Source organism: Centruroides sculpturatus, unplaced genomic scaffold, assembly GCF_000671375.1.
Source record: "Centruroides sculpturatus isolate CEXI.00-Female unplaced genomic scaffold, Cexi_2.0 scaffold4, whole genome shotgun sequence".
NCBI classification, from domain to species: domain Eukaryota; kingdom Metazoa; phylum Arthropoda; class Arachnida; order Scorpiones; family Buthidae; genus Centruroides; species Centruroides sculpturatus.
The window spans coordinates 1,314,001-1,328,498 of NW_019384444.1; the positions used below are offsets into that span (position 1 = coordinate 1,314,001).

The window sequence follows — 14,498 nt, forward strand, 5'->3', positions numbered from 1 at the left end:
TGTTGGGATTGTCACCTGTGGACATTTTAAACTGTTTTACATATTCGTGCAGAGGCATAGCCTCTAAAGAAAGGTTGTCTCTGCAATGGAAATAGTTGTTCCTGGTGATTAGACATGGCAAGTAAACTTGGACTCGTATCCAGATGAATTTTATATTTTATTAAAATGTAATTCTGCCAGCCCATTTCTACAAACAAACATTTAATTAATCATTCATGAAAATCTATTGTACTGCTCATGATGACAACATTCTCAAACAACTAATTTACTAAAAATAATTACTTTGTCAGGAACTTTTATTAATAAATCAATCTTTTTATAAGAATCAAGAATGTTGCAGTTATTTATTTTTACAAGAACTATTACCATGACATTTCGAGTTGCATTTTATGTTCTTTGAGTGAAATTTGCATTTTTTATCAATGCTCAAATAAAAAATGTAGTTTGACCTTTAACACTTTTAAGCAAAACAAAAAAACAAAATGTGTATTTTTCTCCTTATATTTTATTTCTTTGAAATTTTTTTAAGTATGAAAATTAAATTTCTAAGGAAAATTGTAGAACTAATGTTGTTCAGCATTAAAAATTGTGAATACAAATGTTTTGAGGCTAGAACCCATATTTTAAAGTTACAAACCACTGTGTTGTATCACCCTCTATTGTGGTTGCATCAGCTAACATTCAGAATGAGTTATGGCTTTTCTTAATCACTGCAATGCATTGTGGTCAAATATCATGAAAGTCATGATGCGAATTTCACTTTGTGGTCTTTTTGAGTTAGTCACAACACGTTGTGGATGATTTAAAGAAATCACAACGTGTTGTGGATGTTTTTTACGCTCAATGAGTGTTTTCGTTCTTTGAGCCTAACATATTTTTTGTGTTGAAATTTGTGTTCTGTGCATTCCAATTTTGGAATATCATTGATGACCCGAGACAGACCTTGGTTAAGGTCAAAAATGTTTGTCAGAAATTTTTACATTAAAAATTTTTGTTAGCAGAAGTTAAAGGCTTAGTTAAATGTATTTAGACCTATTACTATTCTGGGACTAGACATTTTGTCCATTCAGTGTCTGTTAATCTGAAGTTTCATTGTATATGAAGGATATATTCTTGATAGAAAAATCTATTCTATCCATGTAAGGAAGACACTTGATGATATAGCTATCATTTGACAGATAACACACCAACTTTCTAAGTACCTTCTATACTGTTCTATAAAATATACCCAACTGCCTTGACACTGCATTTGCACTACTGGAACCTGCAACATTATTTATTGATTGTTCAATAATAGCTGTGGTAATATCTTCAATGATGTGTTAAAGTATTAGGTTTGCATCTTCAATTGGGTTGAATTCCTAGATAACCAGTTTTCTCAGATTGAATGATCATTTTCCTGAGAACTTGCGGAGTTGATGATCCTTAGTGTAAATTCTTACAATGGCAAAAAGTGCAACTGAAGCATTGCTGTTATTTTTGTAAAATGGTTTTACAAGATGTGTTCTGGCAAAGTGACATTCAGTAGTTGATAAGAATGACATTAAACATTTTTGGCCACTTTTATAACCGTAACTTGGCTGCAACATGTATAATTGTGTAAAGGAAACTGCTTTTCTGTTACTTGCAGTGCCAAAAGTGTCATAGTAGCAAGTTTTGGTATTAATTTTTTTTATGGAAATTTCTGCATGTCATGCAGTTAAATCTTGTATGACAACATTTTATATCTTTCTAGATAGTCTTGAATAGGGAAGATTTAATTATGATCACCTGGTATATTAGTAGAAGATAAACATTTAACTTAGTTTACCACAACACATCACCACCAAATGAAATTGTTAGAAACAATCTTAATGAAGTCCATTATTTTCAATCATATGATTGATTTCAATATTTAATATATTTTAAATAAATTTTAAAAAATGAACTACTTTTCGTACTTGTTACTAAAAAATTTGATGCTGTTAAATTATTTAAAAATATATAAACATCTACATCAGTATTTCTCAACAGAGGTAATATTGCCCCCATTTGGGTGTTTTTCCATGTTGAGGGGGGCGATTAGTAACAATTTATATTTTGGGGGCGAAAAACAATTTTCTGGACGATATAGTAAAACATTATATTAAGAATAATTGGATATTTTATTCATTATATCGTACAATAATTAAACAAATGACATTATACTAGTCACTATTTTATTCAATGCAGTACGAATTTGGCGTTAGCCTTGGCCCTTGGCATTGGAATTTTGAAGTGAAGGGGCGATACTACATAAAGGTTTTATTGAAGGGGGCAACGATTCATTAGAGGTTGAGAAACAATGATCAACATTATGAATTAGCAGTTACTACTATCAATTGATTGTTGAATGTTTTTATGGTTAAAGTTTTAACCAACTTTATACAAAATTTTCTTAAAAGAAAATATATAACACACTAAACGGTAAAAATTATTTTGTGTTATGGTGTTTGAATTTAAATTAATACTTTTAAAACAAATTACCATATGTCATAAATGAAATTTACTTGTAGAGATATAATTTTTATTTTGTAGTAACTAATTTCAGAACTTTTGTTAAATAGCAATTTGATTAAATTAATTTTAAATTTTAAAGGTTGCAAAAAATTATGATGAGATTTAATGGAAATAGCCAAACATATATAAAAGCTGGATTATTTTCAAAATTTTATTTTCACACAAATCACCAAAACCAGAAATGAACAAGAAATTTAATAAATTTCTTGTTCATTTCATTCCAGCCTCAAAAAAATCCAAGGCCTTTAAATAGAAACTTCCAAGGGTTTAATCAATGAAGTATGGTATGTCTAAATTTCAGTATATGGTAATCCAAACATAGAGTATTGAATATTTTTAAAATTCTTCTAAAATATAGCTATTATAATTATATTCTAGTTAGCAAATAATTTTATACTTAATAAACCACAGAACTACTACTCAAACCTTTAAAAATTCAGTAAATTTTAATTTTCAAATGTTGTTGGTTAAAATTTTACTGCATTTTTAAAGGTTTGAATAGTAGTACTTATCATGAACCACAGTTCATGATAAGTATAGTTTTCAGAAAAGTGTGTTCATACTTGATGATAATATTGCAGTTGTTTTGCACTTTAAGGTATTAAAAGTTTTGGTTACCTATGCAGCATGCTTTATACCAGTAGTGTCATTGGAAGCGATGGAAATGCCGCTTTCCTTGTATTTTCTAAAAAATAAATACATATTGCGCGATTATTTTCATATTTTAACATATTTTGGATTAATTAAAATTAATATTTTATTATAACTGCATTATGTATCTTATTACAAATTTCTTTATACATGTGAGAAAAACGATAAGATTGCTATTGTATATTCGAATATAAATTCATATATGCGTATTCCCAATGGAAGCTCTGTATTGTCGAATATGGGACAGCTTCCAGGACAAAAATATTTGAACAGTGTAAAGCAACCAGATTTTAGGCATTTGCACATGCACTTTACAAAGCACCAACCTCAGACGGTTTAGCTGGTGGAAGCTACACATCAAAACGCTTCCAATGATTCTATCCAGGACTGGTTCTAGGCCAGGCATGGCCAACATACGGCTCGCGGGCCAGATCTGGCCCATCTAATGAATTTATGTGACCCGCAATTAATCTTTCAATATTAACTACCCAAGTCTGAATAGCTCGATGAAAAATTCTGATGCCTAAAAGAGAAAAAAAGAAAAAAAAAAAGGTCAATAACTCACTGTGCATTTAGAGTTAACTCTCCATTACAAATCTCTTAAGTACAGTGTAGAATATTAATAAAGCATGATAATGTGAAAAATATATCTGTAATCTCTATGTACAATTTAGTCTCTATGGGGTGATACCACAATGAGATCTCGTACCACCTTAAAATCTTCCTAGGGTAGCCTCTGGTTCAGCTGTGAAAAAAGTTTTCTTTCCAATTCGGCCCAGGGGCCACCCCTGTTCTAGGCTGTTAGCTGCCTGCCTGCTAGATATTTGGCCACTCTTGCCCCATTATTTGAATTGTGAGTAGATTTATAACTTAACTCAACTGATAGGAGTTTACTGGTATGCTTTTATGATATTCTGTATAGTTGACAGGAGTTTAAAAAAAAATCCATTAAAATATTTGATATATTTATTCTGCTCTCCCATCTTGTATTACTTACAAATTTCAATATTAAACTAGTGATATTACGATTTAGTATGTTCCATCTATAAGGGGATGCAGAAAAAAACATGTACAATTCTTGTACAATGTTAAAAAATTAACTGTTACTTTGGCAGCTTCATTTACAACTAAATTTAATGAATGAGATGCACAAGGTACAAAAAAATGCTCTAGAATTTATTTTCCTTAAATTAACAATTTATGTATCTGTTGTCATAAAAATTTGTCTTTTCACTTCTTTCCCAAGACTGCAAATATTCAAGTACAAAGTAACAGGTTTCAACTTATTTTTACTTAACAAGTAGTTAAATAATTAAGAGATTATGGAATTAGGGACTTAAATAAAACCCTGCTGAAAGAGCCGGAATTTTACTTAAAAGCTTAACTGAACCAATCCCTAGCCAAGTGCAGTGGGGACTGATTTCTTTGTAATATTAAATGTAATAAAGACAGAAATTTTTCCAGTTCAATGAGAATGACTGAAAAGTTGTAAATTTTGGGAATTTCTGTGGACATCACCTGGTCATAAAACGAATTAGTTAGAAAACAAATGATGAACGATCTATTAACATTAGTAAATAATATAAAATAAATATTGAAAATTATAATGAGATAGTCACAGCTAATAGATATATATCTAAATTAATAGATGTTATATGTTTTTCATCAAAGCAAGAATTGGCATTTACAGAGTATAGGGAATCTATTGAATCTAATAACAGAGGTAATTATATTGAACTTGTTTATTTATTAAGTACATCAGATAATCTATTAAAAATATATTTAGAGAAGTCTATGGTTTTTACTAGCTTATCGAACAAACAAATACAAATGGATCCTAGAGAGACTAGACCATCACTGATGTGCAATTAACTGATTGCACATCAGTGCCTTGGAAGTCGGCTTCTTACAGAAACACAGCTTCCCTATCATCAAATGTCATGGCATGCCACTGCTTTTATACAGTTCTCAAAATATACAGGGTGTATCAGAATGATGTTTTAAAAATGGGTTCCTTATATCAAAACGTTCAAAATTTCATCCTCTACAATCCCCCAAATTTTTAAAACATCATTCTGATACACTCTGTGTATATATATACAGTAGATCCCCCTATAAGACGGTAGATACGTTCCGTTCTTTATGAATCAATTTTGTAGGAATCATAGTTTACGGACTACGGCTGTTTGAAAGGTTTTCTTTCATAAAATTAATCGATTCTAGACTAATTCGACTCAACATTTCCAAAATACGTATATTTTTTTTAAAATAATCCGTATAAACTACGTTATAAACAAAAAATTGTAGGATTACTTACCGAGTGTGTACCCTTTGACTACGCTCGTTGCTAAAGCTTGGTTTCGTCGCGGAACAGCGCATCAAATTGCGGCCGCGATTTCTGATATTATTTTTCTGCGAAAACTTCGTTGACCTTTGGAGACATCATTAATATAAATAATTTTTATGGCCGTTAAATAAGAAATGTTTCTTTCACAAGAAATGTATAAAATTACAGTACTAAACAGACGATAGGTCGCCTAACTCGCCGTAGCGTGACGCTAGACGGCGAAAAATATATATTTAATTATAATAAAGTTACAATAAATTAAGTTAATATATAATTATATATACAGTACCTAATTTATATATAATTAATATATAATTATATGTACAGTACCTAATTTATATATAATTTATATAATACTGTCCAGACGATAGAAATCTCTCCGTAGCGTGGCGCTACGGACGGCGGGTAAGTAGTTCGGCTGCCCGATGACGTTTTACGTATTATAGGAGTTATTTTTACCGTTGTTTACGGATAATGCCACAATTTTTATAGGAATCATAACTATAGGAAACGCTTTTATAGGGGGATCTACTGTATAGCAATGCCAAAATGTTCATAAATTTTTAAAAATTCTTTTGTTCATTACAAAAAGTTTTTAAAAACTTACCGTATATTCAAAGTTTTAATATAATTTAAAAATTTGTGTGTTTTATTATTTTTAATTGAAATTTTTAAAAAACATAATTTTTTTTTTTATAGATTTTGAAGAAAAACTGAAATTCTTTATCAATATCTTTCATCAATTTAGAAGATAATACTGATCAACCAAAAATTAGTATTTATTAAAATTTGTGATAATTTATAAATTGTTAGGAATAACATATTTTTATTATATTTATATAATTTATGTTTTGAATAAGTATTAATGATGAAAAATATTTGAAATATAAAATTATTCTTGAACTTGGTTTATCTAAAATAAATGGATCAAAATAAATGAATTATATAAAATTATTTGTTAAACAATTTATAATGAAAATATCGATTGATTTAAAATTATATATCCAGTAGCAAAAATTTTGACTTTATATATATGAGCTTAAAAAAGAGAAATTTTTAAATATATCTTGAGGTTTTGTAATTTTATTGTAGAAATAGTTATATATTGTGGTGAAACTAGAATAGAGATGAACATTCTACAATACTACAACTGAATAAGATTTATTTTAAATAAGTATTTAAAAGAGTTAGTCAAAGTGTTAACTAATGTAAACTTTACTATACATAATGAGATAAAATTAAATTTGCAATAGTTTGATTCATAAAAATTATTATTATTATATATATATACTTTCAGTTTTAATTAAGTAAAACTTTTTATATTTTAAAACTGTGATGCTCAAACTATTGCCCTGGGCCAAATCTGGCCCATAAACATATTTGACACATCACTTATAAATGATAGAAATAGGCCTACTTTTTGTATATATGGAATATACAAAATATTTGTGGCTTTCCTCCTTTGACTTATGTGCAATTTAGCCTGCCAATTAAAAAGTTTGGGCACCACTGTCTTAAAATATTGACATTGTAAATGGAATTTAATGGAAAACATAGTATGTATTTGTTACTATACTAGTAGTTAGATAACCATAATCTGTAAATTCATATATAATTATTTTGTAAGATGTTTGTTTAAATTTTATATATTCTTAACTGAATGCTAGTGTTAACTTTGTTTTTTTTTTTCAATCTATTTGTTAAATATACAGTAGATAAAAATAATTTTCTGTAAAGATTCAAATTTTAAATCTTAAATCTTTAAAATTAATATTTTAAAGATTTACCGAATGATGAAGACCGAAAGTACGGTCGAAAACGTTTGTTTACTATTAAATTGTTTACTACTGGACGTTTAAAGGTTTTGGAGTGTTAATTTATATGCTTTCCAGTATTCATGTAAGAAGATTTTAAGTTTAATATTTTATATTTAATCAAATTTATTGAAAATAAAATGCTTTGTTAATTTATTTTATTATACACATTTAATATTGAATAAATAATGTGGATATTGAGATCTAAATGAGTTTTCTTAAAAATTTAAAGTGACTAATTTAATTATCAAGTAACTAATTGATAATTAAATTAGAAAACTTTTTGATTTTGCTTACAATTTACATATCTAATATATAAAAATATAAGCATATTATGTAATCAAAAGTGCAATTTTATTATTTGAAATTTTGATTAAGAGTAATAGTAATTAATTATTATGATTTAGGACAATTTTACTGAATTTTAACCTTTCTTTTCACAATTATATTTGCATTTTCTTAATAATTAAAATAAATTAATGATACTTTAATTATTACATCAAAATTAAAGTTTCTTACTTAAATAATTACATTATAACTGATTATTACAAGTATAAATGGAATGACTCAAAGTTTTTTCTATACTTAAAATAAAAGGAAGAAAATAGCTTTTCAGAGTTTAATATGCCAAGTATCTGAAAGAGATAATATTAACTTATAATTTATTCCTGTTTAATTGATTTTTTATGCTGATATTTATATATAATAGATAAAAATATTTTATAAAATATATATTTGAATTTTGCAGTTAAGAAGGTAATAAACTTATAATGATTGAAGTTTTTTTATACTTGTATAATATCATTTTTTTTTTGTTATGTTGTTGTTGTTGTTATTATTATTATATCAACTATATTTAATTTTTTTCTGGAAGATATATTATCTCTTATCTATTTAATTTTTAGAGTAAATCAAGTTTTTAAATATACGGAGAAAAATATTTTGGCAAAATATTAATTAAGGTTGTGTAAAACTTTTAAATTTCTACCAGTATTAATCATAGTTATGTTATGTTATTTAAGAGTTCAAAAATTTCACATTTTATAACGTTTATTGTTATTAGAATGTTTTATGTAAATATTTTATATCAATATAAAAAATAAATTCTTTAATATATTATCATTATTTATAAAACAATAATCATTCCATAATTACAAATGCAACAATTTGTTTTTTATTTGTATCACACAAGTCTTTTTAAATAGCTTATTAATCTACTAAAAGATACTTCAATATGAAAGTCTAAAGAGTGTTAAGCTAATTGTTATTGATTTTAATTATTTTTATTAAATTACTATTTAAATTTATCATTCTTGAAATAAGTTTTATTATTTTTTTGGATATATGTACTTTTTTCTTTTTTAACTAAATTTATTATTTGAAAAAATGAAATAGAATTGATTCATAATATAAATTATATAAAATGTAACATTTAAAATTTGAAGGAATTAGATGTTTAATGTTTTTTCTTTTATTTTAAGAAATACTTAGAATTATGTAAAATCAAATTAATATAATGTATTCATTATTGCTTATAAGAAAAATTTAATACAGTAGCATTCCAATTATCCAAAATAATATGAAAATGATAGTACCTCAGATAATTAAAAACTCTGATAATATGGAATATTTGGAACAAAATGATTATATTTATATTTTGTTCATATTTTGTTTTTATTGTTATAAAATCAAAATTTTATGACTTATAATTAAAATTTCTGTAATCTTTTTTAAAATTCATATTGTCATGAGAAATAGTCAGAATAAGTTATTTTTAAAACTTCTAGAGCTTCTTTTGAGTATTGCACATCACTAAGCCAAGATTGATGTAACAAACTAGACTGTTATTACATTCTCTTGTCTTTATGGATAAAGTACACTTCCACAATTTATCTTTGATAATGCAAAGTCTCATTTAAACAGGTCTGGGTTAATTGGTATTCTACTGTATTGTTAATTGGTGTTTTATGTAAACTTATTGAATCTGTAAGCTAGAACTAATGTATAACATAGAAAATTCACACCTTTCTCATTTACCAGCAGTAACTGTTTAATAAACAGATGCTTTTGGTCACATTCAGGGGCCTGCATCATGTTAAGCTTGTATGAAATAATGACATTTCAAATTCGCTATAGACATTTGATTTTGCATAAGTTTAACTGGATGCAGGATCCTAAATGCAGCTGAAAACATTTATTATTAAACAATTACTACTGGAAACTGTGAGAAAGGTGTAAATTTTCCGTTATTCTATGTAAAAATATAAGTGAAAGGTAACATTTAATACAATCGACTCTTGATAACTTGAAGTGAAAGGGACAGAAAAATTTTTGAGTTATGAAAACTACTATTATTTTAGTGAGATTTTAAATATCATAATACAATTAATACAGTTAAACATAAATACAACAGTAAAACATAATACATTGTATTCTAAAATGTATGTTTTACTGTATTACAAATAATACAGTAAAACATAATACATTGTATTCTATTAATTTTTAGGTACATATAAACACAAAATAACAAAACATTGACACTATTAATGGAAAAAGTCTGTTAAATGAGTTTATTGTTGACAATTTATTGCTTCTTGCTCAACAATGTTTTTGATGCAGTTTAACACACAAAAAGCTTCTGATGTAGTTTCTTGAAAGATCCTTAAAAGATTCAGAGCTTTTCTGACTTCCAGGGAAGCAGAATAACTAGCCTTTATCACTTGTTTCTTGCACTTGGTTCTTTACTTCTGCAATGGTGTAGTATTCAGATAAGCATTTACAGACAGCTAGGTCATTGTCAATATTGAAAAAATCTTCAAATGACACTTTTTCCACCACTGATCCAATCTTCAGCCAACTTCCTCAATATAGTCTACAGATTCTGATGGAAATCCAATTTTTTCAGAGTTATAATTTGATACAATTTCTTTTAATCTTTTCCACCATTTCCACATTTCTCCTCTCTTATGCATTTTCACCACAGATTTTATTGAAAACTATTCTGTGCTGCCTCTTAAATTTATCCAATCATGCACTACTTGCTTTGAATCTGGTAAGTCTCAACAGTTATTTGATTTATCAATTGTTCTGCTTTTTCTCTAAGAAGTCTTTGACAAGAATACTATTCTTTGCAATATACAAACTACTTCGTCATGGACTTTTCAGCATGGATATTTACATTTATTATTGCCTTTCTATTCTGTTTGGAAAATTTTAATAAGCAACAGAATCAAAATCCTTTCCTTGTTTTTCAGATATATTGACAGAGTACTCAATGGAATGTCAAATTCTTTTGTAATTTCTGATTTTTTTATTTTTGCTTTATGATGGATAGCTTTTCTGTTATATGCAAAACTAATCTTTTCTTGTTTGCCAAATATTTCCCATTGAAGTTCTCTCAGGAGGCATTTTACTTTAAAGATCACCCATGTTTTGTATTGCCTTATCCCATCATCTACTCAACTCTTATTTCCCATTTCTATCTATTTTGGAATGAAAATAGATAGAAATTTACTGGTCACTATCAGCAAAGAAAATGTTAGCATGTGAATCAAACTTTACAATGAAATTTTTACATTGTGACCAGTAAATCAGGATAGGGTATATATATATGAACTTGTAAGATGTCAAATTGCAGTTGTGTTCGTTACATGTTTAAATTTTCAAAATCCAAAAATTTAAAACACAACAATTTTAAAATGCTAAAATAAGATTGGTCAATTTGTGTTTAAGATTTTGTTACTTTAGATGTAAAATATCATTAAAATGTTGAATGTTATGTTTTGCAACCAAAGACATAATTTTATACAATATCAATCATCAACTTTATGTTAATATCATACATCAATCTTGAAAGTGCAAAATAAAGCAAATAAAATTGGACAAAATTGATCTCAAAACTACTACAATTTATAGAAATACAGAATGCTTTGAGTCTATGGGAGTTAAGTCAAGATAAAAATAAAATTTGAATTAAGAAAGTTCAACTTATCGTGAGTCTACTGTAATATAATTTTCCAATTTTTCTTAAAAAGGCTGATTGGTATATTTAATAATAGTAGTTTCTATCAATGTATATAATCCATATTAATGTACAAATTTTGTGAAGAATTGAAATAACCAAGAGATTTATATATTTATTTTTTACATTCTAGTTTTATTGTTAAAATATTTTATTCGTTTTTGTTGTATGTATGTATATATATATTTATTTATTTAATTGTGTTTTTCTACTCAGTCAATTCAGTTTACTGAAAAAATCAACATGTGTTATTAAAAAATGTTTAATCTAGTTTTTAATTTTGGAATAATTATTATTTAAACATTAATAAAATTTATATAAATTCTCACACAATATTTCTTTGATTCTGTGATACTATTAATTGTAAGAGGTACTATCAATTTAAAATTGAATTGTGCAAAAGTTTTTTTAACCAACAGCTACAAATTTACCCACCAAATTGCCTACAACTTTTATTTTAATTGAAATACTAAAATAAATATATAAGATGCATTGGCTGGTAAAGCTACTTAAGTGGCTTTGTTAAAAGATGGTTTAGTGATTTCTGCTGTAAGTTATCCATTGCAACGATAGTTCAGAAAAGCTTGGAAGTACTGAAGGCAAAAACAGTTGGTTTGTAGCAGCCATCTCAGGATGGTAAGAATACAATAAGTGTATTTACAAATGCAGTAAGTATTTATGAAGATTTTTGACTTGTGAATACTTATGTCATGTAAGTAAACATTTGTAACCTGTAACTGCTTGACTAAAGCAGCTTTATCAGGCATTGTGCTTATAATGCTATGGGGTAAAAATAAACATATACAATTTCCAGGCACTTTTGAATGCATATGTTTTTTGTTTCAATGCTGCATTGTAACATCTGTTGTGTTATCAATATACATAAGTGAAGTTACAACAGGATGAATAGATATGAAGTTTTCCATGTGCAATAAAAAGTAAGCCATAACTTTGCAGTTGTTAGACTAAGTTTCTTTCATCATGAAATGTCAATGATATTTATTTTAGCAGCATTAATATATAAAAACATACAACTCCTAGAATACTCACCTAATTGAAAGTTTAGTGTTCATTTTCTCATGAACAACACAGAGTACAAAACTTTTTTCCAAACTATGTAAACAATGTATATGTATATTTATTATACCCATTAATCAGACAAATTAACTCAAATGTTTTTTGTTACAAATGAATATAAAATAACAAAAAAATGGAATAACACTTTGACTGTGACCAAATATTAGAATATTAGCAAAAACAGCCAGACAAACAGCCATAAATAACTAAATTGTGATGAAAATTTGCATATTACTGAGCAGCACAGTATAACAGTACAACATGGGGCATAAGTGCAACATCAGTGACAGAACTAAAAATACTATCATAGCCTTGTACAAAGCAGGAAGAACACAAAAAGAAATTGCGAGTTATGTAAAGTGCTCACAGCCAATAGTCTCTAGAGTACTGAAACATCAAAACCATGTTCAAGTTTTAACTAACAGGTTCCAGAAATGTGGACGTAAACGAGCAATGACTGCGAGGAATGAGAGAAACTTGAGAAGGATTGTCGTGCAAAACTGCTTTAAAAGCATTAAACACTTGCATCCACAATGCAGAGCAACTGGTGTGAACGTTAGTAGCTGAACCACATGCTGAAGATTGCACAACTTGCACTTCAACTGCTGTGTTCCAAAGATGAAGCCATCTCTAATGAAAATGCATGTCAGATGGTGCAGAGAGAGAGTCATGTAGGGAGAAGATGACTGGAACAATATTCTCTTCAGTGATGAATCCCTGTTTTGTCTCTCCTGTAGTGACCAAGGCCCATGTGTATGGAGAACAACCAAAGAGGCCTTTGAAAAAGACTGTGTGAAGAGATCCTTGAAGTTTGCATTGTCGATCATGATCTGGGGATGCACAAGTGCTAATGGCGTAGGACAGTGTTTTTTAACCTTCTTGAATAAGTGACCCCTTTACAAGTTAAAAATTCTGGTGACCCCCCCAGGGCCATATTAAAACTGTCAGTGATTTTAAAAACTACATATTTAAGTTTCTTTCTATTCAGACCTAAATATCAATCAAAAAACCAATTGTACTGTAAAATAAACAGGCACAGCCTTCTCACTGAGATTGTAGTTTTTTTATTGTAGTATAAGACCTACAAACACTTGTCTTTTCTTTTACCTGCGACCCCCCCCCGTGTAAGGTTTTGTGACCCCCCTGGAGATTGTGACCCACAGGTTGAAAAACACTGGCATAGGACAACTGTGCATTCTTCGGGAATGTGTCAATGCACAGACATATCAAGACATTTATAATACCATCAGCAGAAGATTTAGTTGAGGAAACATTTCTATTTCAACAAGACGGGACATCCTCTCATACCGTGAAGTCAATGATACATTGATTACAAGAATGACAGATTGCAATCCTGCCTTGGCCAAGCAATTTCCCAGACTTAAACCCCATTGAAAATTTGTGGGGAGTCATGAAACGACAACTTAATAAATGGTGCCCAACTTCTAAAGAGGAACTAGTGATGTGCATTCGACACATTTGGAAGTGCATCACTAAAAACAAATGTGAAGCATTAATCCGCACCATGCCCAACAGATTGCAAGCAGTAATTATGGCAAATGGTGACACCACAAAATATTAAGTTTATTTTGTTGTATTTCCTATATTTAACCCACATTTAGCTAATATTCTAATATTTTGTCATAGTCAAAGTGTTATTCTATTTTTTTGTCATTTCATTTCATTTCCGTTTGTAACAAAAAAATGTTTGAATTAATTTGTCTGATTAATGGGTATAATAAATATACATAGACATTGTTTATGTAGTGTCAAAAATAATTTTCGTACTCTGTGTTGTTCATGAGAAAATGTACACTAAACTTTCATTTAGGTGAATATTCTAATTTTTTGTCTAGGAGTTGTATATCTTAGAATTAGGGAAATATGGTAAAAATGAGTTTTATTAGTTAACATAATCTGATATTTCTGTTAATATTTTTAGTGATGAAATATTTTATATTCCTCAATTCTGGATACCAAAATTATTGTGTATATAATATTATAATAAACTTAGTGTAAAAACAAGCATTAAGAATGTAAGAACATTCAT

At 27.9% G+C, this 14,498-nt stretch overlaps 1 protein-coding gene across 3 annotated transcripts in view; it reads left to right on the forward strand.

Annotated features, from left to right (window-relative positions):
- LOC111620301 (cilia- and flagella-associated protein 97-like) overlaps positions 1-7,567 on the forward strand; it is a 17,820-nt gene extending 10,253 nt beyond the window's left edge. Inside the window, exon 2 of one of the 3 annotated variants that reach the window (XM_023362204.1) lies at positions 7,318-7,567. In XM_023362204.1, coding sequence (XP_023217972.1) covers positions 7,318-7,395 — 78 coding nt within the window. In that variant the 3' untranslated portion in view covers positions 7,396-7,567. Of the gene's footprint in view, positions 1-6,235; positions 6,363-7,317 lie in introns of those variants that run through there. The other 2 variants (XM_023362207.1, XM_023362206.1) reach the window with 2 other exon arrangements.
- The last annotated feature ends 6,931 nt before the right edge of the window (positions 7,568-14,498 follow it).